Genomic DNA, 26,067 nt, shown 5'->3' with positions numbered 1-26,067 from the left:
TCAAGAGTGAATCAACTGATCTTGAATAGGATTGGTGTCAGACAGATTCAGCTATCTCACTTGGGGAGCTATAAGAATAACATTGAGACTAGCCCAGGAAGTATTTTTTTTAAATGAAATATAGCTTTTAACTCCAGAGGTAGGAATGCAACATCTTCCTGTGAACAAAGGTAAAAAGTACTAAGTAAGGCTTCCTTTGCCATTTTTTCATATGAAGTTAATGGAGTGTAGTGGAGAGCTAATAAATACTTGTTAACTATCAAATCTAACTTGTTAAGATGGAGTTAAAGAAAGAAATTACAGCTCAGTGGACTATTAGGGTTAGAAAAAGAAGTGTACTTTACTTGTCCACTCTGTGGATAAGAGGCTGCGTTCAGACAAATTAAGAGAAACACTTAAGAGCACGGAGTATGGAGATGAAAGCATTGAAACCAAGGTCTCGTTCTCCTCCTTGTTCCCTCCCCTGCCTCCCTACTCTTTCCTGAGCCCCACACATACGTCTGGCATTGCTCATGAATTTGGGAGTTTTCTGTTAAGTTTGGGAAGTCCAAAAACTTAAACACACCAAGATAAATAGGATGAAAATGAGTTGAGAAATAAATTGCAGAGTTTGGCTCATGGAAAAGTTTATCTCTTTGAGGATATTAAAAGGGTCTGAGCCAAAAAGGATCACAGAGCCTGTAATAGGATGCTTTAAAAAAAAAAAGTGTTTTGTTTCCTGGCTTCCATGTACTACATTTACATAGGAGGGAAACCCAGGGCAGTCGGATTTCCTCAGAAGCCCCTGCGAGCTCAGAGAACTGAGAGGGGCTCAGTGCTTGCACTTGAACTCTGTCTTGCATGCCACATTTTAAGAGTCAGGGACAAACTAGGAACAGATTTCACTGACTGACATTTGGTTTGGATGAAGGTGTGGGGAGATGTCTGGAAATTATGTCACTCAAATAGTTGGTAGAATAAACCACAATGATTTTATCCAGACAAGTCTCAGGGGAGATTCCTGCTGATTCTGCTTTCCAAATCCCACTCGACTCCATCTACTTTTCTCCACTCTCTCAGTGCATTGATTCACACAGTGATTGCTAGTTGCCTTTTTTCTTCCCGGACCTTCTTCTAATGTCTTTTCCACAGAAAAGCTCAAGCACTCTTTATAACCTGCACACCTTACTGTGCTACCCTGACCACATCAAGGCACACGACAGGGTAAATTCAAGTCTGTGTTCATCTGATCACCTGATCCACTTCCCCTCTTGTCACACCAAGCTTGGCTTGCTGTAAATCCAGGGAAACACATATAGGATGATGGAAGAGCATTTTGTTTGTGTGATTTGTAGCTGTTAGTAGTTATCATATGGTAAGTATAAACTAATGCCTTTTAAAACTCAAGAGTGCATAGTGTGCTCCACACAGATTCCCCGGCACTGGCATATCCTGGAGAAAACTCTACTGTCCCCTCAGAAGAGAATGAAAGTGAGAAGGGAACAAATATGCTGTCAAAAAAATTTGAGGCAGGGCACCGGTGATTCGTGCCTGGAATCCTAACTCTTTCGGAGGTTGAGATTGAGGATTGAGGTTCAAAGCCAGCCTGGGCAGGAATGTCTGTGAGGCCTTTATCGCCAATTAACCAACAGAAAATCAGAAGTGGTACTGCGGCTCAAATTAGTAGGGCACTAACCTTGAGCAAAAGAGTTCAGAGAAAGGGGCCAGGCCCCGAGTTCAAGCCCCATGATTGACAAAACAAAACAGCCAGATAAATCTTTGAGTACCCTATAAGCCTCTGGATCAGTCTTAGAAAAAATGGCACTGAAACTATGATCTTCTGTAATAAGTTTGAGTCTCCAGTGCTGGGGTAGATGGTCTTGTTGATTCTCAGCATTCTGTTAGGCGAGACCCCTTTACACTGAATGGTAATTACCCATTTGCTTATCTAAATCCCCAACATGTGGTGAGCATAGCATGGCCTCTGTACCCAGGATAGTGCACCAGTAGTATCTGTGGCAATCACAGGTGAGAACAGGCTCACTCTATTCAAATGTGCAAAATATTCTGAGGGGTCAGAGACTTAGCTTCTTCTATAGGAGCCCAGTATGGGTTTGGTTTGGATGTCGCTATAACAATGACAGATATCAGGAAGTTGGAGCCAGGACAGGAAGTCAGAGAGCTTTCATGAGGAGTCACAGAGAGGGGATTCCTTCACCAGGTGGGGGACTGGAACTGGATGACCCTAGGCGTCCCTTCCGAGTTTGACAGCCTGTGATTCTGTGAGGCTGAGAGGAGGGTTTCTCCCAGACAGCCCTCTTGCTTTACATTCCAGATGGATTTGTTTAGAGTTTCTCATTTTTATTTTAAACTATTTTAGAAAATAAAGTACAGTGCCATCATTTTTCAACTTCGCTTTCTTCCCTGATTCCTCTCTCTTGCTCTGTCTGTCTTTTTCTTTTCAACTCATTTTCTAAAAATACAGAGGACAGCAGAGGGGTACTCACTGATGTTCCATGAGAAGATAGATCCCGTTTCCTCTAGTGAACTGGTATGATAGTGTCCTCTACTACTACAATGACTGTACGTATGAACTGAGCCACTACAGCACTCTTCCTGAGAGGGGCTGGGTGGATCCAGGGCCTGGGCCTAAGTTTGTGAGATGGGGAAGGTAGAAGATGGAGAAGAAGGCATGTGTTGTTTGCCAGCCTGGCTTCCGGGCCAAGTGACCCAAAGGTGTTCTCAGCATTTCTGAGCAAAACATGACAGTTGTTTTCTTTCTCAAACAGTCACCCTGTGGGGAAGCACAGCAAGTCTTTCATCCTTGGGAGAAATGAGAGCTGCCTCCTGAGCAGGGTGAGGTCTGGTCATGGGTGGATACCAGAGCAGTGGCAATTGGTAGATTTGTTCTCTCAAGTGTTGTGGAAGTAAAGAGGTCCCCCCAAAACAGAGTACACAGGAGAAATTTAAAAGTATAGTTGTGACACATGTGAGAACATCCTGGGTAGTCCTAAACATAGCTGAAGAAGAATCAGTGATGACTGATGACTTCCAGCTTGCATATACATACATACATATGTTTACATACATATACACACATGCATACACGTATACACATACATGCATGCATTGAGCCTTAGGTGTACTGACTCTAATGTGGACTTGTTTGTACTCACAGAGGTCAGAGTTTAGAAGCTATGTAAACACAATGCACAGTCTCTTCATTCTGATGAAGAGACTGTCTAACATGGGTACGACATGCATACAAGAGTGCAAGTGCTGAAAAGTGTTAAATGCATAAGAGCATGATTTCTAATATTGCAGGAAAATCTTCAGATTAAATAAGATGGCACAGGGCCATTCCAAATTAAAAAAACAACCCATGTGTATTGAGTGGGTTGTTCTCTCCACACTCCCCCTGCACCCATAAGGAAGTACTGCAAAGCCCAACTTACCTTCTGCTTCCCGAGGGCTCCAGTGTCCTGATGGGCCACAGGGCATTGGGGATGAGGCTTTGAGAGCAAACTGCACCAGGATTCTCCCTTCCAGACAAAGGTCACATGCTGATCCCAATTCTCTAGGAGGCCAAGGAAAGAGGGACAAAGCACCGACTTAGGAACAGTTGAATGAGCAACTGGGAAGATGGGGCTAAAGGCCACACAGTGGAAGTCTCTCTTCCCCAGTACATATCCCAGGGTTTCAGGAAAGCGACAGCATGGGAAATTCCCTCCCCTTTCCCAGGACCTTCTGTGTGCCTAGGTATCTTCTTTTTCAGATGGTATACATTCTTTTCTGATTTCAAGCAGCCCAGAAGCAAGAGGCCAGAGGCCTACCACCTGCAATCATTTTAATTTCATCTCACATGGAATTTACTATGCTTGTGAGGAAGTCCTTTGCCCCATTTTGTCCTCAGAGGGGCTCCTGTAACAGTGATTCTTGAGTACTGACTATCTGCCAGGCGCCATCCTGTGTCACAGGCATGAAGTATGAAGAAGGAAGGCTCCTTCATCAAAAAAAATGAGTGTACTGTATAATGATGCCTGAGGAACCTTCCAGCCCTGACATCCTGAGTCATTCCTCAATTTAACAGTCAAAAGCAGTTTCTTTCCTATGCCATCTAACTTGTTTTAGCAGATTTCCAAGGGGCGAGCCAATCCCTCAATAGGACCAGCCCCAGAACTGGAATATTATGGTGGCTTCCCCTACTGTCTGGGGTATCTGGATTTAATCTCCTTTTGGCCAGAACGGCTCCTGGGTTCCTACTTGTTTTCTAAGTTTGGCATCTGTTTAGGAGGCGGTTGTGGAGAAAGAAGAGACACGTCTTCTCCCCTTGTATTCCTGTGGACCCAAATGTCTGTAAATCTGAGTGAACTCTGTGGAAGAACTGGAAACTGGATCCAGGATGATGTCAAGAAATGTCCCAGCCCCAACTCATCATTTGTCAAAATCTAGGGGCCCCGCTGATTCCTCTTTCATCATTCCTCGAAGAATGGCTGTGCTTTGGCTACTTTTAAGGACACAAGGAAAAGGCAGCTCTCAAATTGAGGGCTTTCTCCTCACAGGAAAAGATCTACACCTCGTCTCACATATTAACAACAGCAAAAAAAAAAAAAGAATAAATGTCTCAGCACCAGTCTGTTGGTGCTTCCTACATAGCACTGGGGAACACCCTCAAACTCTGAGTTGAACAGGTCACTTCCCTGCTTATGTTCTTGGGTAATGCCAGCCCTGAATGCAATGTTCCACCAAAGGCAATGGCCTGACAAACTATCCTCTTCATCACTCTAGCCTTATTTCTCTCCAAGAGTAAACTCTAAAAGCTACCATATTTTGTTGTGTTATCCTACCCTTATTTCTTTATTCCCCTGGCTGATGTTTCTCATCCTATTTTCTCTGTAAAGATATTTTTATATACAAAGGTCTTCCAGTGGATGATGAACTCCTTGGGAAAAGGGGCCATAGGTTATGATTCTCTTTTCCTTTCACTCTAGTATAGAGATTATTCCTTAGTGTTCATCAGAATATATAGTTAAACAGATAAACTGACAGATGAATAAGTGAATGAGTGAATAAGTGGATGAGTGGATGGATGGGTGGATGGATGGGTGGATGGATAGATAAGTAGAAAGATGAGTATATAGAAGAGAGGCTAGATGAGGAGATGAGTGAATGGATAGATAAGTGAATAGATGAATAGATAGGTGGATGGGTGAGTAGTTAGATCAGTGGATAGATGAATGGATGGATGAGTGGATACATGCATGCATGGATAAGTACCAGTCCCTTAGATATATTTCTAATACTCTTGGCTGACGTAATCTAGATATTGAAATTGCATATTTTACATTCTCAGCCTTATCATTAAATGTGAAACCACACGTAAGTAGAAAATTTGAAATCACACTAATATTTAGTGATGGAAGAATGAATAAAAAATTCCATGGCTAGCTTGTTAAAAGGAATGGGCAACCGTTATTATAAAGTATTTACCGAGTTTACGCAATTTCACACAAAATGTGTAATTTGTAATATTAAGTGAAAAAGTCCTATTCAGAGATGAATTCATCAAAATATTTCCATGCCATTCAGATAATCTTATGTAACAAACTATTATTGACAGCAATTTCTGGGTGGTAGAACACAGGCTGGTTGATTTTACTCTCCAATTTTACACTTCTTGGCTTTCTGAATTTTGTACATGTTTTAAATACACATGAGTTACTCCTGGGTGAGCAATGACAATATTTATACACTGTATTCAGGAAATTAGGAGCAGGGAAAGAAAAGAAGGTGGGAGGAATCATAGTTCTCAGTACTGCTGTTGAGGACAGAGTTCTCTTCAATGACCACAATACCCATAACAACTCTGAGCCATACAACTGGCTTTGTAAGGACAGTAAGGTTACACATATCCTGAGATAGGTTCTGGAATCATGCTGACCTTGATAGCCAGAGAGTCTATTTCCTTTAAGTGTTTTGAATGATACCAACAAAGTTATTTCAACTTCATTGAGTTCCAACACACTCCAGATTCTCAAGAAAAACAATGACGAATGAACAAATCACTATGCAGCACTCAGCAGATGTTTCCTAGCTTTGACAACTGTTTGACATTTTTTATGGGCACCTTACATCCCCACCCCCACCATGCATACACGTACACACACACACACAAACACACACATACACACATAATACACATAGAAAGAATACACCTTTGGATGTGAATGCTAGGAGACATTATCCTTCAAACCCTGGTTATTTGAGAGCCAGTGCTCCAAGTTCTGAATCTGCGCTGTTCAAATGTGGGAGTTGCCATGATCTGTAGCCATTTAAATTTAAACCAATTAAAAATAAATGTAAAAGTTCTGTTCCACCTTCTCCCTGATCTTCTTTCTAGTAGTCCATGGGTATCCAGACAGTAGCTCCTGGTCAGGGCTGATATAGAACATGTCCATGATTTCATGAAACCCAGTTGGATAGTGTCTCTCTGAAGTTTCTACTATAAATGAACTCTCTCCTTCGCAACGAGAATGATGCTAGTCTTGTAACATCTTTAAGAAAATAGTAACTTCAGTGACTTTCTGTGTTGTGAAATAGGGAAGAGAAATGTGGGTTGCTGGTACTTTGGGGATTTCCAAAGAGCAAACTGAGGTGGATGAGACAAGGGCAATGGATGAGTCTGCAAAGACTGGAGACCCTGGTCTCTTCGTTCCCAGCCCAGTGCTCTTTCAGCGTGCCATAGCCAATTGTTCCGCTAACTCAAACCATCCAGTCAACACATGTTTGCAAGACAGATAAAAATGAAGGAGTTAGAAAAGCCAGGGGTGGCCTTGAATTATTTATTCAGTTGCCCATGTGTGTGGACACAGGCTGTGGGAGGATCTCAATATGTTTTCTTAAGGGAAACCCTTGCATTTTCTTAGACTACAGATGTGAGAACAGCAGGAGGACAGGAGCATGGCTGGGGGGTGAGAAGCTGGCATTGACAGATGGCGTGGAAAACCCCAGAGGTTTTGCAGAGAAAGGGAATTTTCAAGTAGCTAAACAGCTCAGGAAAAAGTTGTACAAAATGGAAGCTAAAATTTTCTAGAGTGTAATGTCTGTGTGCTTTGCACCTGGCAGTTGTCTGCTTGCTGAATCCACCACAAAAGCCAGGTAATAGAGATACTTTTTTTTTTTTTAATGGAAGAGGACTCAGAGAGGCAGAGAAGTGTGGTGTCTTGCTCAGTGCCTCATATACTGGGTGTAATGTAGCTGAGAAGGGAAAACAGATGACCTGACATCAAAGCTAGAATGAGATGCACAAATTAGTTCCATTTCTTTACAATAACGTATTGATACTTGTGGACCAACTTCCTTTAGCTATAAATTACAGTCTGTAGCTACAGACTATGGACTAGGTAGCTGTTTAACCTTAATTAGACATGTTTCCAAAAATGTCAGTTTTAATTTAACATATGATAACTCCTTTCTGAAATAGTAGACTGAACACAATAGCCATTGTATGAGCCTCAAGTACCAACTGACTATAGGTTATTGAAAACATACTGATTGAAGCAGAGGGCACTATGTAATAAAGACATATCTCATTACACAACAAGTAACCCTCCAATGGGTTTCCAACAATCAGATGGTATTTATTTAATGGACAATAACTGCTTTATGAAATACAAATTGAATACATACACAGGAAGCTTCATTTACAAAGCTTCCATTTTTAAATGGAATTGAGGCCAAAGCTGGACCCTAAGTCTGATACTTCTCATCACCATAAGAAAAAAAATAAATCTACAAGCTGCTGGAAATCCTGTAAAGGTTTCCAAGACCCAGCTCTGAGCTCCTAGGGAAGGCATCTGGCCAAGAGACTGGAAGTTTCTATAGAAAGCCTGGTGGTAGAAGGGGTGGGTACATTTCCTTTTTCATTTGTCCTACTTGTCCAGATGCAGAAGGAAGGTTCTAGGTTCAAGGACTGTTAGTGATCTAAATAATTACAGACCAAACTTTATATGGTAAGTGATTTAATATATTTTAATTATAACAATGCCTTAAGCTGATAATAACTATACACATTTATGAAGTACCATGTATTATTTTGATACATGTTTACAATGTGGAATGATTAACAAATCCATCATCTCCCATGCTTACTTTTTTGTGTTAAAAACACTGAAAAATCTACAGTTTGGCAAATTTTGAAATATGTGATGGATTATTAATTATGGTTACCATTTTTAGGCAATAGATCAATACAGCTTATTTCACCTAAATGAGACTTTGTATCCTTCAATTAGCATCTTCCCCTTTGGTCACTCCTTATCTACCCTCCTCCCTTAGCTTCTATTAACCATCATTCCATCCTTCTATGAGTTCAACTTCTAATTCCATATGTAAGTGAGACCAGGTAACATGTGTCTTTTCTATGCCTTGCCAGGCATAAACCTTTTCAATTAGCTTAGAGTCCTCTAGTTTTATCCATGCTGTTATAAACGACAGAATTACCTCCTTCATAAAGGTGGAATAATATTCTATTATAGCTCTTTCATGCACACACACTATTTTTAATCCATTCATCCACAGAAGGTTGTTTCTACATCTTAATTATTGTGAATGATGCTACAATGGACACGAAGTACAGGGTAGGTTTTCGACATACTAATTTCAATTAATTTAGATATGTGTCAGTGATGAGATTGTTGGATCATATGATAGTGCTATTCTTGTTCTTTTGAGGAATGTCAATACTATTTATTTTTACAATGGCTATATTAATTTCCATATTCTCACCTATGTTGTATAAGGTTCCCTTTTCCTATGTGCTCACCAGCATTAATCTTTTTCTTATTGATCCTAGCCATCCTAACAGAGTGAGATGATATCTCATTGCTGTTTTAATTTGCATTTTCCCAATAATTTGTGATGTTGAGCATTTCAAAATATATATGATGGAGACTTGTAGATCTACTTTGAGAAATGTGTACTGAGATCCTTTGCTTAATACAGTCACATAAATGCACATACACACACTTGTAAATAAGGCTTTCTGCCACAATTTTTGTGGTTCTTTTGGGAGAAAGTACAACATTTCTATAACTCTACTTTTGGAGCAGTGTAATGAAATGTCATGGGAGCCATAGAGAAGACATTGCAAAATATGAGTTGGAACGCAGCCCTCATTTTCTATGGGCTCTAGATCAAATCTCTGAGCCTCTTTCAGCTCCAGTTCTCTCCTACTCTGGTAGATGGTGAAGAAGATCCATCTTTCACTGGGCTACTGGAAGAATTCAATGAAACTCTGTATATCAAGCATTCAGTACAGAATCTGTCTCATAATTAGCATTTGACAAACAGGAGCAACCTCAATAGAGAAATACTAAGTATTAGCATGGCTATTATTCTCATCATCATCAAAACCACATCTATGAGCTGGGGACTGGTGCCTCATGTCTGTAATCCTAGCTACTAAGGAGGCTGAGATCTGAGGATCCAAGTTTGAAGGCAGCCTGGGTAGGAAAGTCTATGAGAATCTTATCTCCAATTGACCACCAGAAACCTGCAAGTGGGGCTGTGGCTCAAAGTGGTGAGGTACTAGCCTTGAGTGAAAGAGCTCTGGGACAATGTCCTGGCCCTGAGTTTAAGCCCCATGGCCAACAACAACAAAAACAATAAAAACAAAAACAATCAAAACAGAAACAAACAAAAAAGCATGTATGATTGATAGGGGAAATGACCCTAAAGCAGATAGGAGGGAGGAGAAATAGGCTTTTAGGTGCTGAGTAATGTAAAAATTGTAGTCTTGTTTTCATCAACATTTTGATTTAATTTTTAAAATGTGGATTGTTTTGAATGGCTGGGAATAGAACCCAGGGCCATGTTCAGTGCAGACAAATGTTCTACCACTGAGCTACAGCCTGGCCCATGAATCTTTAAAATCTAACTCCCTCAAAGCTCAAGCATTTTAAGAGTCTTCCTGGTGAAAGAACTACAGAAGGTAATTTCTCTCAGTTCTCTACTTTTGTGTCTTCACTGAAGTTACCAGGCCAATTTCCAAGGGAAGAGAGTACATTTCATGAAAGAAAAATAACACATCCCAAGTCAGGTAGTTAAATTAATAGCAAAGAAATAGGATTGAATTGTTTTATATCTGAAGTTTCTTATTCTCTTGTCCTCTCAAAATTCTACCTTCAGTTCAACAAAAGCATATGTGTACATATACACATATATATGTGTGTTTGTGTGTGTGTGTGACAATATGAATATTTTGCTCATTAACCAGAGGCAATTTGGATTTTTGATCTAGTGAGTGACATGCTTTCATCTCCAAGGAATCCTTAGCAATAGATGTTTCCATGTTTATAATAATAAATTAAATATGAACATCCATTCAGCTCATATGTATCCCTACCTATTTATTTCTTAGCTATTTAGTAATCATTCTTTATTCCCTGACTCCAAAATTTACAACAGGTCTATAATGCAAGTTACTGTGTTAAGTGGTGGATCCCTATTCAGCAAAATAAGAAACACAGCAAATCCATCAGTAGGGCCACTTCCCTTCCAAGTCTTCCTTCTGCCTCTTGGCAGGAAAGGGAGAAAGGGGTCAACACTTCACAGGGCACACTCACCTTTGGAAAAAGTGGCCGTCGATGGGTGGGAACCACTCCAGCATCACAGAGTCCGCAGTGTGGCTCACAACCTGGGGGGCGAGAGCCACAGGCGCCGGCTTCCTGGAGGGCTGCCAGCCCTGGTACACCAGATCTAGGTAACAGTGCATTCTGGCGACTTGATTGGGCGTGAAGGAGTCTGTACAGTCGTCATCTGCAAGCAGGCAGAAGGGAGAGAGATAAGCACTAAGCAGCATGGGCAGGCATGCACGAGAGGAATGACGTCTCCCAGCAGCCAGAGAGTCAGCACCCCAGTCTCTCTTGCCAGCTCAGGGTGGCCCCTTCCAGTGCTCAGGAGTTAATGGCCTGTGAACAAATTAGTGCAGTCATCACTCCTGGAGACAGGTGAGAGGAAACAGGAGGAAGGGGAGGGTGGGTAGAACTGGAAAAGTAAGCCTGCGACATTAGAAAGCAGCCAAGAAGTCATGCTAAGGAGAGAGGCAAGGTAAGTTGTTTGCTAGGGACTCCAAACCCACTGTCCCTAAATCTAATGATCCCCTCCCTCTTGATTCACTCTGCATTCCTTCATTCATGCATCCACTCATTTATGTGCTCACTGGTTCCCTGACTTATTCTTTCAGGTTTATTCACCTACATGTTAACTCATTCTACTTTTCACTGATGCAATGATATTGTCATTCAACAAATCTATGAAGTACTTAATACATTTTCTTGGCCATGTGCAAGGGATATGGAAGGGTATAATTGAACAGAGTTTTTACCCTTAAAGAACTGCTGGTCTGCTTATGGCATCAAAACTATTCATTGTGAGTCAAGGTTGTTCTAAAGCTGTTTAAAGAATCCTGTGGTGTCGACTGCCATTAAATAGAGGGAAACAGCCTATAAGGGAAAGATAGTGAATCAGACAGATTCTGATGAAGGAGGTTTATCTGATGACGTGGCTGAGATTGGGAATGAAAGGTACCAGCTCAAGGAGAGGAAGCTAATCAGAGCTATGCTGTCCATGTAAGAGCAGGATAGATGAGAATCAGCAAATCCAAAAACAACCGAGGCTTGGGGTGTTGGGTAAGAAAATGAGCCATTTCATCTCCTTCACAATAGTGTCACTGGGACATGTACTTAGTATGTGCTAAGTATGAAGTAGGCATGGCACACCAGGCTTTGAACACATTTAACCCCCTCTCTCCCAACAGAAACTATTGTTGGAATGCATGCTGTTAGTCCCTCAATCACACTGAGGATAAGAGAGAGGACAGTAGAGGATAAGAGAGAGGACAGTAACTTTTTCAAGATCACAAAGCTCAACACAGACCTGGGACTTGAACCCAAGAAGACCTAACTCCAAGGCTGTGTTTTTCATCAACATAAAAGCTTCTCTGTGTGAATGTAAACAAGACCTTGTATAGATAAAGTCTCCTGCAGGTGGCTGAGGAATCAAAGTTGGACCTGGGCCTGAGCTGAAGGGAGATCAGAATGCAATCTGTCAGGTGACTTTAGACCAAATGACCTTCTGTCCTACTTTCTCTTCCCAATGTAGACTGTGGGGCTTGAGTCAGACCTGTCCCACAGGAAAGACACTGGCTTCTGTTTTCTCCCTCCAAGTTTTACTCAGTGGGCCCTGGGGCAGAGAAAGGCACTGTTTTGACTTGGTTTCCCCAAGTACCACTTCTCAGAGGTATCTGCCTGGCCCGGGTTTCCACAGCTGGGCCTCAGACGGAGGAACAAAGAGTTTGCCAGATCTTAAAATAAACCCGCTACTGAGAATCCTGAAGCATAAACGCAATCCTCCTTATCAAACAAACAGAAAATAATTTTGGGCAAGTGCTGGGCAGTTGGACATGACCTTGAAGTCCTTCACTTGAAGGAAGCGACAGGGGTGTTAAGAGAGTTTATACACAGAAGCTGTCTCAGATTTCCTCAGTGATTTTTGGTAGTCTACTCTCCAGGATGGTGGGGAAGTCTTTAAGAGTGTAAGAGTGACTGAGTAAATCATCTCCAGTCCAGATTCATCACGTGACTCTTTAAATATCATGCATTCTATGACCCCCACTGCCAGGAGTTCAAACCAACCCCTCAATCTGAGATGATGACCATACCATGGTTTTCTTAGGTGCTGTGAACCATGCATACAATCCTAAAATGTCACAATGAATCCGTTGCCCATAGATGAAATTCAGGAGCAAGGCCCAGTGATTAGGGGGCAGGAAAGAATAATCATGTTAGATTCCTGCATGGGATTTGAAGCCAAATGGGCAAGTGATTTTATGACTGAGGCACTTCAGTTTACCAACCCATGAAATGGAGATGATGATGGTGATCAGTAGAGGAGAAAGGGTGTGGAGAACATGACCAATGTCTTCCCCATGACAAATGATCAGCAAATGCTCACTGCCTCATGTCTGGGAATTCTGTGGGAGTGGGAGTGTGTGTGTGTGTGTGTGTGTGTGTGTAGATGCACATATGTGTGTGTGCTGGAAAAATGGAAGCAGAAAAAAAGCCCGACAATCCAGAATGTAAATCATGCATTCTTGCATGAAATTGGAATGATGAACCTGTTGAAATTGCTGTAAGAAGGGAGAGAGAAAGGGGGGAGGGAAGGGGAGTGCTAGAGGGAGTAAGTACGATCAGGGGATATTATATGCTTGGATGAAAATATCACAATGAATCCCCCTTGGCAAACCAATATGTGTTAACAAGGAATAAATTAATAAAAGACAAAACATACATTCTTTGTTTTCTGATGTGGCAATACTACATAATGGATTCAATAGATAGTCACAAACAAATTTGGGAGAACTATAAGGACAGGAAGTATTGGTTATAACAGCAAAATAAATGAATACATGTGCCCATTAAGAGGAGGACCGATTAAGTACTATAAAGCCAAGCATAAAATAAAATACTAATCAGGCACTACCAAGAAATGAAGTTGTTTTAAGGTTCACTTCCCTCTTATAGACATTGGGGACATTTAAATAAACACTAAACCAGAAAGTGGAAGGGAAAACAAACCTTTATGAAAATGAGTGGGGATAAACAACAGAAATCCTTCTTTCCTCTATAAACTTGTGATTTATTTGATCCTCTTCCCCAAAGAAATATCTTTTTCAACCAAGTGGCAGTAGCTCATGCCAATAATCCTAGCTACTCAGGAGGCTGAGATCTGAGGATTCTGGTTTGAAGCCAGCAGCAGGGAAGAAAAGTCTGTGGGACCCTTATCATCAATTAACCAGGAAAAAGTCAGAAGTGGAGCTGTGGTTCAAATGGTAGAGTACCAGCTTTGAGAGGAAAAAGCTAAGGGACAGTGTCCAGGCCTTGTGTTCAAGCCCCACTACCAGCACAAATACCCACAAAGAATCTTTTACAACTTAAAAATAAACAATTTCCATGTCTGCCATTAAAAAATGTTTGAGGGGCTGGGGATATGGCCTAGTGGCAAGAGTGCTTGCCTCGTGTACATGAGGCCCTGGGTTCAATTCCCCAGCACCACATATACAGAAAATGGCCAGAAGTGGCGCTGTGGCTCAAGTGGCAGAGTGCTAGGCTTGAGCAAAAAAGAAGCCAGGGACAGTGCTCAGGCCCTGAGTCCAAGCCCCAGGACTGGCCAAAAAAAAAAAATGTTTGAAACATATAGATGACAAAACTTAGCAGAGGAGGCTGAAGTTACAAACTGCCTCAGGCCACATCTCCTGGAGACTTAGCTGCTAGCTGAATCTTGGGTGAAGTTCAAAAGATTTCCATTTATCACAAATGCTGTGGCTCAATTAGCTAATGTCTACAGCTCCACTTGGCTTCCTGCCCTCAAGTGTCTCTCCTCCAAATATCTATGATCACTTCATTTCAGCTTCCAGGATCAGCTAACTCATCTTGGTCCTTTATCGTAGTTTCTTGCTCATAAGCAAAAGGACTCTGGGACTTCACCTCCTGAGAGTGTAGGGGAGGCAGGGAGGAGTGGCTACCTAGTGCCATATGCTTCTGTAACCATATTCTAGGTTTGCCCACAGAGCCTTGTTCTCAAGATCACATTTCCATCTACAGCTGGAAGATGGTAGTGTACAGATGTTCAGGGCAGGGACTTGGTTCCTCCATGGCCCATAGGACTCTGGGAAAAATGTTGACCTTGACAATCTCCAGCTATAAAATGAGGATAATGACAATGCTATCTCATAAAACTTATATGAATATTGGACATTCTCCGCCATATCTAGTACATCGAAATCAAGGTCACCTTGCATGAAAGCCTATTTCTTGGTGTGTTTTTTTTATCCTTTGTAATGGCAATGATTATGAAATTTATAGATATTCATTATATTACCTCTGAGTACATAAAAAACCATTTGCCTTAGGCCATAGGAAAAACACAACTAATGTCTAATATATAAATACACATGTATGTACAAATATATAGAGAGAATTTCTAGAATTCTCATCATATGTATGTAGATATACCTGCCCCCATATATATGTCTTATAGTATAAAGACTCTGTGAAATTTTCTCACATCAAATAGTTAACAAATAATCATACAAATCATTTTTATTAAACACTAGTTTTAATGTCAAGGATGATTCTAAGTTCCTTACTTGTACAATTATACCTACACACTTCCTTAAGGTAATTGTGAGTATTCTCCAGCATGCTGATAATGTAACTGAGGGTAGAATTTTTTTTAAAGTAACTTGCCTAGGACCAAAGTCTCAGATACAGAAAATCCAGATTCAATCTCCTCACTTTGACTTTTTGTCCTGAATCATTATGTTATAGGGACTGAAAAATTATTATTGGCCTGTGAATGCCAAAATAGTAGACACCAGTACATATGGATTTCTAAGTTAAATTAATTAAAATGGCTTAAGACTCATAATAATTGAGGTCCTTAGTTACTCTGATTGTATTTTCAAGTGCTCAATTAGGATGGCCAATGGGCACCATTTGGGAAAGCACAAACCCAAACCATGATTGTGTCTGCAGAAAGCTCCATTTCCGGGCTCAAAGATGAAACCCCCAGTAAGGAAAAGCACAGAAGCAGCTGACTCAGCAATGATTCTATCCTGTCTTGGTGAAGGAGGGGTCTTGTTCCATCCCTTTCCCCAGTCCTGAGAACCCAATTGTTTCCTGCATTTTGAATTTTGTCCAGCTGCTGTTGTCACCTCATCTATCAGAGATCCTAATGAAAACAAACATTTCAAAGCTCACAGTTGCCTCGAATATGCTTTGGTGGGTGTCAGTTTGTTGGCAGAGCTCAGTGAATTAGTTCTGCTATTAATCGGTCACTGAGCTGAGGGGTTCCTTCAAAACAAAACAACAACAACCCAACAGTAAATCAAAGACCCTTTAGATTTGTACAAAGTAAAACGAGAGGGGGGAGGGAGAGAGAGAGAAAAAGAAGAAAGGAGAGGAGAGGAGAGGAGAGGTTTAGTTTATGGAGATTTGGTAGCTGGTAGTTACTAGCTGGTGGCAATTTCTAGCCACTGAAAGGTAGGCACACTTCCAAATGCATGTTAGTTTATTTTGCATGTGTGCTGAGCTTGTCAAGGAATGGTGCTGCAGAAATGGAACTTAAGCAGGGTTGTATGAGAGGATGGAGCACTGGATGTGGAGGGTCAATGAGGATGGGAATGGGAGCCCAGTGGGAATCTGCTTTTGAGGAAATACTCAGCATCCTGGTCTGGTGTCCTCTTTAAAAAAAATATTTTATTTAGACTCGAAAACGAAGGACACTTTATAACACCAGATTTTTCAAGAGACGTCAGCAATTGGCTATAGGAATCTTATATTGGAAATGCTCCCAGAGCATCCCTTGCCCCTCCCCGCCCCCCAAGTTTCTTTGGGAAATAGAATCATCAGTTAGGTCTCTTTGGGAGAGTAGCATAAGAAAAGAAGAGAAAAGGTACTTGATGTTAGACATGTGACCCATAGTAAATGATGGTTCTATGCTCTTCTATTATTATAGGTAAAATAGAGGCAGTTCCTACCCCAACAGTTTTAATGAGAATTAAATGAGATGGAGCATATTAAAATCCAGCTGGGCATCAATGGCTCACATCTGTAATCCTAGCTACTCAGGAGACTGATATCTCAGGATTGTGGCTCAAAGCCAGCTCTATGCTTGCAATCCTTATCTTCTGCTAAGTAGCAAAAAGCCAGAAGTTGACCTATGGCTCAGGTGGTAGAGCTCCAGTCTTCAGAAACAAAGCTAAGAAACAGTATTCTGACCCTGAGGCCAAGTCCCAGTACTGGCAGAAAAAAAATCCTTTATAGTTAATAAATGGGTACGTAAGTAGGTGAATTGTTAGTAGTATGAATCAATTTTTATGCCAGGTACCATGGCTCATGCTTGTAATCCTAGCTACTCATAAGGCTGATATCTGAGGATTGAAGTTCAAAGCCAGCCTGGGCAGGAAATTTCATAAGACTCTTTTTTTTTTTTTTTGGCCAGTCCTGGGCCTTGGACTCAGGGCCTGAGCACTGTCCCTGGCTTCTTCCCGCTCAAGGCTAGCACTCTGCCACTTGAGCCACAGCGCCGCTTCTGGCCGTTTTCTGTATATGTGGTGCTGGGGAATCGAACCCAGGGCCTCGTGTATCCGAGGCAGGCACTCTTGCCACTAGGCTATATCCCCAGCCCATAAGACTCTTATTTCCAATAAAATACTTAGAAAATGTTGGAAGTGGTGCTGTGGCTCAAGTGGTAGAGAGTGCTCCTTGAGCACCAAGAGGCTCAGAGACAGCACGCCGGCCTTGGGGTTCAAGCTCATATACCTGAGATAAGATTGTACACCTGATATGAGAATTTAATCCTTTTTTCCCTCCATCTCTTCTCTATCTTTCCAAGTCTTCAAATTTTAACATTTAATAAGGACTAGACCCGAGAATATACTGATATGTTAGGGATGACCTTTCCTTTCACAGAATTTTCTTGTTGTAATGAAGACTAAAATGCCTAAGTTAAATATGATTATCCAATCAGAAGTTGTATAAGTGTGTGTACTAGTTGAATTTCGATTGAAAGGTAAGGGCTATGGATGCCTTGAGAAAGAGGCGCCTTGTTCTAATTTGCCAAAGATGCTCAAGGAACCCAAGACCATCTTGATGTGTCACTTGCTCAAAGGACACATAGGACATCCTAGAACCAACAGCATGAGTCATTAACACTGTCACTGAAGAATTACAAAGGGTTATTATACAGTACATGTAGTTAGGGAAACATCATACACAATGTAATGCCAATTTTTATTTCACAAAACAAAAAGGCTTCTTTGCTTTTTGCTAGAAACAATAAAGGAAAACATGAAAGCTACATTGATCTAAGGGAAACCTGGAATAAGTACCAAAAAAAAAAAAAAAAAGGCTCAACAACCAACCACCTTAGGAAAATAGGCAGCTGCAAAACTATGAGATCTGGCTCGAAAATTCCACTTGCTTGAGAGAAGTGAAGCCCAGAGAGGGAATGATCTAAAGCCTTATGTCTTGCTAGACCTTTTACCTGGATTTCCTGGCTTTTTTTTTTTTTTTTTTGGCCAGTCCTGGGCCTTGGACTCAGGGCCTGAGCACTGTCCCTGGCTTCTTCCCGCTCAAGGCTAGCACTCTGCCATTTGAGCCACAGCACTGCTTCTGGCCGTTTTCTGTATATGTGGTGCTGGGGAACCGAACCTAGGGCCTCATGTATCCGAGGCAGGCACTCTTGCCACTAGGCTATATCCCCAGCCCCGATTTCCTGGCTTTTATTAGAGTCACCTGACTGTGTCTTTGAGAAACTGTGACACACAACATCTTCCTTGTGTCCCTGAGATGCCAATGGAAGAAATGTTATTCTGAGTGGTTGAGATGAAAACTTTCTAGTCTTAGAAAGAAAAATAAGCAGCTCATTGAAGAGTAACTGGAAACAGACCTAGACCCCACAACTGGATGGTAAACACACATAGCAGAACGTAGAATCCTACCTGCGTAGCTCATGAAGTTGTTGTAAGGAGTGTTCACAAAGCTATGAAAGCCACATGTGTCATTCTCTGGTCCAGGGTCACCACAAAACTTGTGTTTCGGGGCTGGGTTGGTGTCATTGCAGAGGTCTCCCGTCTCGAAGGAGGGCTCTGTCTCCATGCAGGGGTCACTGCAAGACTGGATTTCCGAGATGCCACGGAAGATGTGATAGAGGCCCAGGCTGTGCCCAATCTCATGGATCATAGTGTGGGTGTGCCCAGGAGTGCCGTAGAAAGATGGGTTCAAGACAATGCCACCTGCGGTGGGGAAACCAGAGTATTAGGCAAGTGTGCACATTCCTGATGCAAGAACGCCCGAGTCACTGAAGGGTACAGGGGTGCTGCCCCATATAACAACAGGCCTCTCCACCCAATGACTTCATTATTCCGAGCTCTGTTACAACCTGTGACATGAATCACACTACACCTGAGCAGATAGGACTCTCACCAGGCATTCTGTACCCTCCTTGGGAATGCAGACACCTATGTCTGAAGAAGTGAAGCACTCTTCAGGCTTCAAACTAGGTAGACAGAAAGGCACAGCAAGTTGTTATGGTTTCTGGGCCCTTAAGACTTTCTGCTGTTATCTATTCTGCAGACAGTAAGAGAGACCTGGTTTATACATCCACCAGAAGCTCTTACCTACATGAAACCCTCACACAGGCTTGGACACCTTTCTGCAGCTTACATTTCCACCTTCACTAACTGTGAATTGCCCCAGTTCATTACCATTTCTCCATATCTGATGCTCTACAAAGCAGGCACACCTCATGAAAGCCAGCGCTAGGTTGTACTCCATGACAACAGTGCTTCTGCCAGTGGATGTTTCTTGAGCATTTAAGTATCCTTGGCTGTCTTGTTGAGAATTTCATTCATATAATCACACATACTTAGGGCTCAACTCTGAGTGAGATGCTGATTCACAGACAGCTGAAGTATCTGGCTGATCCGTGATCCAAAGTAAGTGCACATCTGAAATGTGAACTTGAGGTCCTTGCTATAGGATTGATTAGAATATAGTATTTCATTAAGTGTGCCTTGACTATTTTATGAGTGTCAACTGGTCTGAAGATGGTTGTGAGGTGTAACTACTTGTAAGCAGGTAGAAATAACCCCTGACAAAGAACAAGTATGTCACTTATCTACCCATAAGAGAAGAACCAATATAAACCCCATCCAGGAACTTACCAGAAACACAGAAATTGAGGCCCTCGCTTAGACCTGGTAGCATCACATTCTATACACTAACAAGAAACCCCAGATGTCTTCTCTGAGTGCTCTAGAGGGCAAGCAGTGGCCTTTGCCACATGTCCTAGAAAACAGAACATCCCTTAGCTTGGAAAGTTAGATGCAACAGACCTCAGCAAAGAAGAGTAGCACTAATTTTAGGGATTGCAAAGATGTCTATGGGCTGACAGAGACAGATTGCAACTTTAAACATGTTTAAGACAACATTAGAATTCAATTCTGAGATCCTGGTAAGTAGAAGCTTCAAGTGCAGAAGAACACTTGCTGACTTGGATTGACAAGCCCAGAACAGGCATGAGGCAAGTTTTATCTTGGATACGCTTGAACTGTTGGATTGGTGCATTTGCTCAGTCTTGGGGCTCACAGAGTTTATTAAGAGATTTCTAACAGAAAGATAAATATGGATGAGAAAGATTGTGGGTGTGGGTGTGCATGTGTTGTGAGCAGGGGCAGGCAGAGGCAGGGAGGAAGAGAAATTGAGACAGGAAATCTTTCTGAATTCTTTTCTGTCAATCATAATATGAAACGTAATCCCCACACAAGACTTTTCCAGGGATCATGGAATCAGTAAGAACAGAGGCTACAAAAGAGAGTGGGGGATTCTAATGAATTGAGTTTGATTGGGAGCTAGTGCATAGGAATTGCTCACGATCTTCTTCTCTTAGGATGGGGAGGTGATGGCTCACAGGTGTTGGAGATAGCCTGACATGGGTTACCATCCTAATTATCCTAAACTACACAGCTACCACGCACTAAACTAGGCAGCTACAATGTGCTAAGGATTCTCTGTCTTTCTGTAAAGCTTGTGTGGTAAGGTAAAGGAAAGATGGGGCAGATTAAGGGATGATGATTGTACAGCAAACTTCTAGCTCTGTTTATTCTACTACAATTCACCCCTTTCCACAGCGTGACATCTCTGGGCCTGAGTCTTGTTTCACTGCTTCTCTTAAAAGGTGAAATAGCTTAAGCCTGACATCATCCTGAAATACTATAGCATGCTATAGATTTATAGCCTTTCCTAGGTTTGGCCCTGAGCCAATCTTTATCAGGAGTATTTGTCTCTAGGTTTAGCAGCCTGTGTTCAACCCTTCTCACACTCTGACCAGTATCCTTTTGGCTGGTTTACCAATAGGGCAGACTGAGAAGGATCCTCAGAGCCTTTTCAATCTAACTCACCACTTTAAAACCTTAGGAAACAGAGACCTGGGGAAGAAAGATAACTTGCATAAGGCCATATTGCTAAGTAAAACTACAGGTAAAAACAGTTGTGCACTATAGATCTGGTCTAGTGTGATTTCTCCCAGATGAAACCATGCATGTGATATGTGATGTAAGACCATCTTCACGTTTACCTAAGTTGCAAACTCTGTTTTGCTCCATGACTATCTGCCGCTGCCTGTCTATCTACCTACTCATCATCTGTCTCTGAGTTCCCCAATCTCAGTACTATCGATATATTGGAGTGCACAAATACTTGCTGTGGATACTGTCATATTTAGCAACGTTGATATCTGCTACCCAGTAGATACCAGTAGCATGCCCCAGTGTATGTCTCTGCCCCTCAGTTGAGAACTACAGATCATACACACACACACACACACACACACACACACACACACACACACACACACCACCCTACACTGGTTTTATACCCTTAAAAACAACTGAGAAATAAGAGTAGTTTGGACCAACTTGAATATATGGCTTGATTCAGTGTAACATTCACCATCAGATGTTGTAGAATCTCTAACTGAAACAAACGCCAACGATATGGCAACAGAGGACTTTAAAAAAATTTGTTTTTCCTTTTTCTGGTGATTCTGTATTCTTTACCTTATATGTGGTGTATTCATGTGCATATCTGTGGAGGGAGTGGGGGGAGGGCACAGAATCTGAGGGAAAAGGGTGAAAAAGTGCAGCAGTGGAGCACATAGGACATGGATGAAAGTGAACCATACAACTGGTGGGTGGAGATGGAAGGGAGGGGCTGGGATCGAACGAGGGAACAGAAGACACTGTCTGAAAGGAAATGTATTCGTTACCTGATGCATGTAAATGTAACCCCTCTGTATATTACCTCTATAACAAAGAATAAAGTAAATTTAAAAAGAAGAATCTCAGCAAGACATCATAGATTTTGAGCAGCTACTGTAACTCTGAGTGTGCCTCCGGGAGAAAAGCTCAGTGCTGCCAGTCTGCTGAGTCCTGACATTCTCAATGACAGCATGCATTGCGTCATCACAAGTCACTGTTATGGAATGGAAACGTTAAGTAATGGAAATGTTCTACCAAGGGAAGATAGCTAAATCACTGTCACATCCTAAGTCAAAGGAATACTGTGTGACTATTAAAAAAGCTCTTGCTTTAGAAAGAATGCAACTAACCTAGAGGTATGCTTGTGATTTTAAATGAAAGAGTTGGGTGCAAAGTAATTATAAGACTTCCTTGTAGTATAATGTAGATAGAACAACTCTAGATAAAAAAAGAACATAAAGTTGAATTAACTTCATTATTTCAAGTATGGCCAAGTCTCAAAATACAATACAAATCTACATATGCATGTATAATGGATAAGAATACAGAAAAACCAAAATTAAAGAATTACAATGTTTGCTTATAGGCCTTGGCTCAGAAATGATTGTAGTTTCTGACTTTCTGCTTTTTTAAAAGATTATGCCTTACTTATCAATGTACATGACTTCAATGTACAAAGTGTTCCCAGTATATTTGAACATGTAGAGACAAGAGTCCTAACATATTCATTTTCTTTACTGTGTTCTGGGTCAGCTATTGATTGGCTACAGCAATACAATGGAATTACCAGGCCTGTAATGTATACATAAGTAGGAGAATGGATATATCAAGAGAATGCAACCAATGGGCAAAGTTAGGAACTTGAATTCTAATTTGCTTCTGCCACTGAGTTGTGTTGTGACCTTGGACAGGTCCCATTTAAGAGATATCATGGGTTTACGCATTTGTAAAACATGGCCAATAGTATTGAACTGCTTCCTTCAGAGCATTGCTTAGTGGTCAAAATAAGATAACTTGGCCATGGAATTTTGTAAATCAGATAAATAAACGGGTTGCTCACAATAACCATCTGCACCATTATGATCAGATTTGGTATTGTCTTACTCCAAGTGTACATACTGCAGGGGTTTCTGAGACTCACCTAAGTGCATCAGAGCTTCCTTGTCCCACGGCCAAGTGGCTACTCCAGCCAACTCCTCCTCTGAGGAGTTTGCAAAGAAAATATTGAGGTGTGTTGACCCATCCAGTCTAAGAATGTTCTTCAGTTCATTCACATCCAAGTAGGCTCTGAAACAGAAAAAGAACCTTGGCTATTATCACCATCCCAAAATAGATAGCATTCAAATAACAGGTACTCCCCCAATAATTAAGAGCTATTACGTGCCAAATGCTTTGCTAAATGCTTTATAAACATCCCTTCATTGACCTTCCCTGGAAATGTTACAGGATAAAGTTGACCCCATTTTACAATTAAGAAAGTAATTATGTTGTAGTGAGTTTAAGAGACTTGCAAATATCTTTTAGCTTATAAATAGCAGGCTTCAGTTTTGAACTCTAAAATTATTCTGTTTTGACTTAAGGCCAGGGCCACTTAATAGAATAGATCAAGAAGTCAGACCACAAGTGAGAAAACATGTTTTCTAGTCTTGGCTTCTTCTTTTTCATCCATTTACTATAAACCTTGGACTCCTTGAGCAGCAGCACTAGGTCTGCTTTGCATCTCTATATTAATCTTCTAAGAAGATACTATTGTTTTATTTTAAAGATTGTAGTCCAGCATTTTCAAATAGATTTCAAACAGGTTGCAGAACTGAGTGTGAAGGCTAACAGTCGCTGGTTCACTGAGGCAACAGGCTGCCACCCATAGATAATCGATTCCTCATCCTGTAAAAGTTTATTTCATTACCTGTAAAATAGACTTGAGAGAGCTATTGTATTGGGGGTTACTGTCATTGCAGACTTTTCTCTCTTGAAAGTGATTAAAGTCATGCTCTTTATGTTAACTCCTCAGCTCTTTAATATGTAGAACAAATGTGTGAGACAGCAAGGGAGAAGGGATATATGGAGAGAGACATAAACACAGAAAGAGCCAGAGCCAGAGATGAGAGAGACACAGAGAGAGAGAGACAGAGAGAGAGACAGAGAGAGACAGAGAGACAGAGAGAGACAGAAAGAGGAAGAAGAGGAGAGAGGGAAGAAAAGTAGGAAGACAAGAAAGTGAGAGGAAGAGGAAGAGAGTAGAGGGAAAGACAGAAAGAAGGGGAAGGGGAGAGAAGGAGGAAAGGAGAGACTGGTGAGAAAAGAGAGATACGAAGGACAAAAGGAGAAAGACAGTGAAGGGATAGGCAAGGTAGAGAATGGGAGGGGAGGAGGGAAGAGAGAGGGGAAGAGAGAGAGACAGAGAGAGAAAGAGAGAGAGAGAGAGAAACAGACAGACAGACCGATGCATATTATAGGTGTGCCAAAATGAGAAACTTTATCCAGGTAGCATGACACAGTAATATTACACATTAAACACTACAGAGGAAAGGCTACCTTTTGCTTTGAGTCAGTCACAGGCATATTATTCTGTGGTTCCTTTTCTTTTTCTTCTTTTCTTTGTGTGTGTCAGTTTAAGGCTGGAACTCAGGGCTGTGTTCTCACTCAGCTTTTTGCTAATGGCTGGCATGCTACCCCTTGAGCCATACATGTTTGAGTCTGGTGTTTTGCTACTTCATTGGAGAAGCACTCTTGTGGATTTGTCTGCCCATGCTGCCTTTGAACAGTGTTCTCCCCCCCCCCCCCCCCCGTTCTCTGAGCAGCTAGGATTAGAAGTGTGAGCCACCGGGTTATTTTCTAAACAAAGCAATGCATCTTACTTCCCTTTCAGGCTTCTTCCTGCGCCCATCTTGTCTGTCATCCTGTATCACAGAGATCCTTGTGAGTAGTTGACAATCATTGTTGAGTGAGCTTGGAAATGAATTCATTCTTTCGTGTGTGTGCACGTGCGTGTGTGTATGTGTGTGTGTATAAGCATGCGTGTGTGCATTTGTGTGTATCAGTCTTTCGGTAGCCACCAGGACTGGGGAAATTGCCATATGCGCCTCCATTGACCCTATTTTAAGTTTAGAGTCAATACCTGGTGAGCATTCAATGTATGAAGTTAAACAATAGGGGAAAAAATTGACATGTAAATATTTTCATTCCAGTCTTCAACTCAGTTCCTTAGTAGTCCATTAGAACTGGAGGCAGCTGCCTGGCAATACTATATCTACCCCAACGTAAACAGGGTAAGGCTGCTACCTCCCAGTGTTCTTCTGACCTCCCACATTGTAGAGAGCCCCAAGCTCAGGAAAGATACAGACAGGATTTGAACTGGATAATCCCAGGAACAGCCAGCCACCCTGGGCTCAGATATGGAGCCAAAACTTTCTACTGAGTTCTCTATTTCAAGAGCTCACATTCAACTTCATAGAATGAAGGCTTTATGAGGAGCTGTTGTCATTCATCAGTGAGAGGAAAAAGAATGGAGAAGGCCAAGACTTATTAAACACTGGCTGCTTGCCAACTACTGTGTTACATACAGGTGTTGCCTTAGCTACTTGGTGCAGAATTGGTAACATGGCTTTTTCTCAAACTAGAATATTCTAGATTGAACCTAGTTCTCCCACTTGATGTTCAGGACAGCTGAGGTAATTTACTTGACTTCCTGTGCCCTAGCTTTTTCATATATGGAACAAGAGTGGTAATTGGGTATATCACCCATCCAGTCATTTCGAGGATTAAGGATGCTAATAAGAAAGTATCAAGAGCTTAAGTGATGCCTGGAATGTCGAAAACCCTATATACAGGTTTAGTAGCTCTCATCACTTATCCTCTGTCTTAGAGATGAAGGAGCAAGGGTTGAGAGTTCACAGAACAAACAGCAAGATCCAAGTACAACGGTAGACATGTCCAACTCTTCCCACCACCTCACCTGCACTCACAAGCTCACCCAGTCATTTGCTGAAGAGAGAAACAAGGCATGGGAGGGGAAGGAAAACACAGAGGAGCTGAGATTTTCTTGGATCATCCCTTTTCAAACTGGTCTTTTCCCCCTATTTCATCTGTCCATTTCCATCCACTGTTCTCTCAGGCAGAGAACACAAATGTTATTAGAGAAAGCCACCTCTGCCCCCTTGCTCTGGGATGAGAAAGTTTCCTCAGAGGAGGACCCAGGGTGGGGT

At 41.7% G+C, this 26,067-nt stretch overlaps 1 protein-coding gene across 1 annotated transcript in view; it reads right to left on the bottom strand.

The window, feature by feature from the left end:
- The window catches only part of Pappa (pappalysin 1), a 226,571-nt gene that overhangs the window by 152,919 nt on the left and 47,585 nt on the right, over positions 1 to 26,067 (bottom strand). Inside the window, exons 3-6 of the mRNA XM_048340520.1 lie at positions 23,004 to 23,149; positions 18,545 to 18,838; positions 10,605 to 10,797; positions 3,435 to 3,556 (exon numbers count right to left, since the gene is read on the bottom strand). Of these exons, the coding sequence (XP_048196477.1) occupies positions 3,435 to 3,556; positions 10,605 to 10,797; positions 18,545 to 18,838; positions 23,004 to 23,149 (755 nt within the window). The remainder of the gene's footprint in view (positions 1 to 3,434; positions 3,557 to 10,604; positions 10,798 to 18,544; positions 18,839 to 23,003; positions 23,150 to 26,067) is intronic.

This window comes from Perognathus longimembris, chromosome 1, assembly GCF_023159225.1.
Source record: "Perognathus longimembris pacificus isolate PPM17 chromosome 1, ASM2315922v1, whole genome shotgun sequence".
NCBI lineage: Eukaryota > Metazoa > Chordata > Mammalia > Rodentia > Heteromyidae > Perognathus > Perognathus longimembris.
The sequence above is the reverse complement of the archived record's forward strand: the minus strand, read 5'-3'. Positions and strand labels throughout refer to the sequence as shown.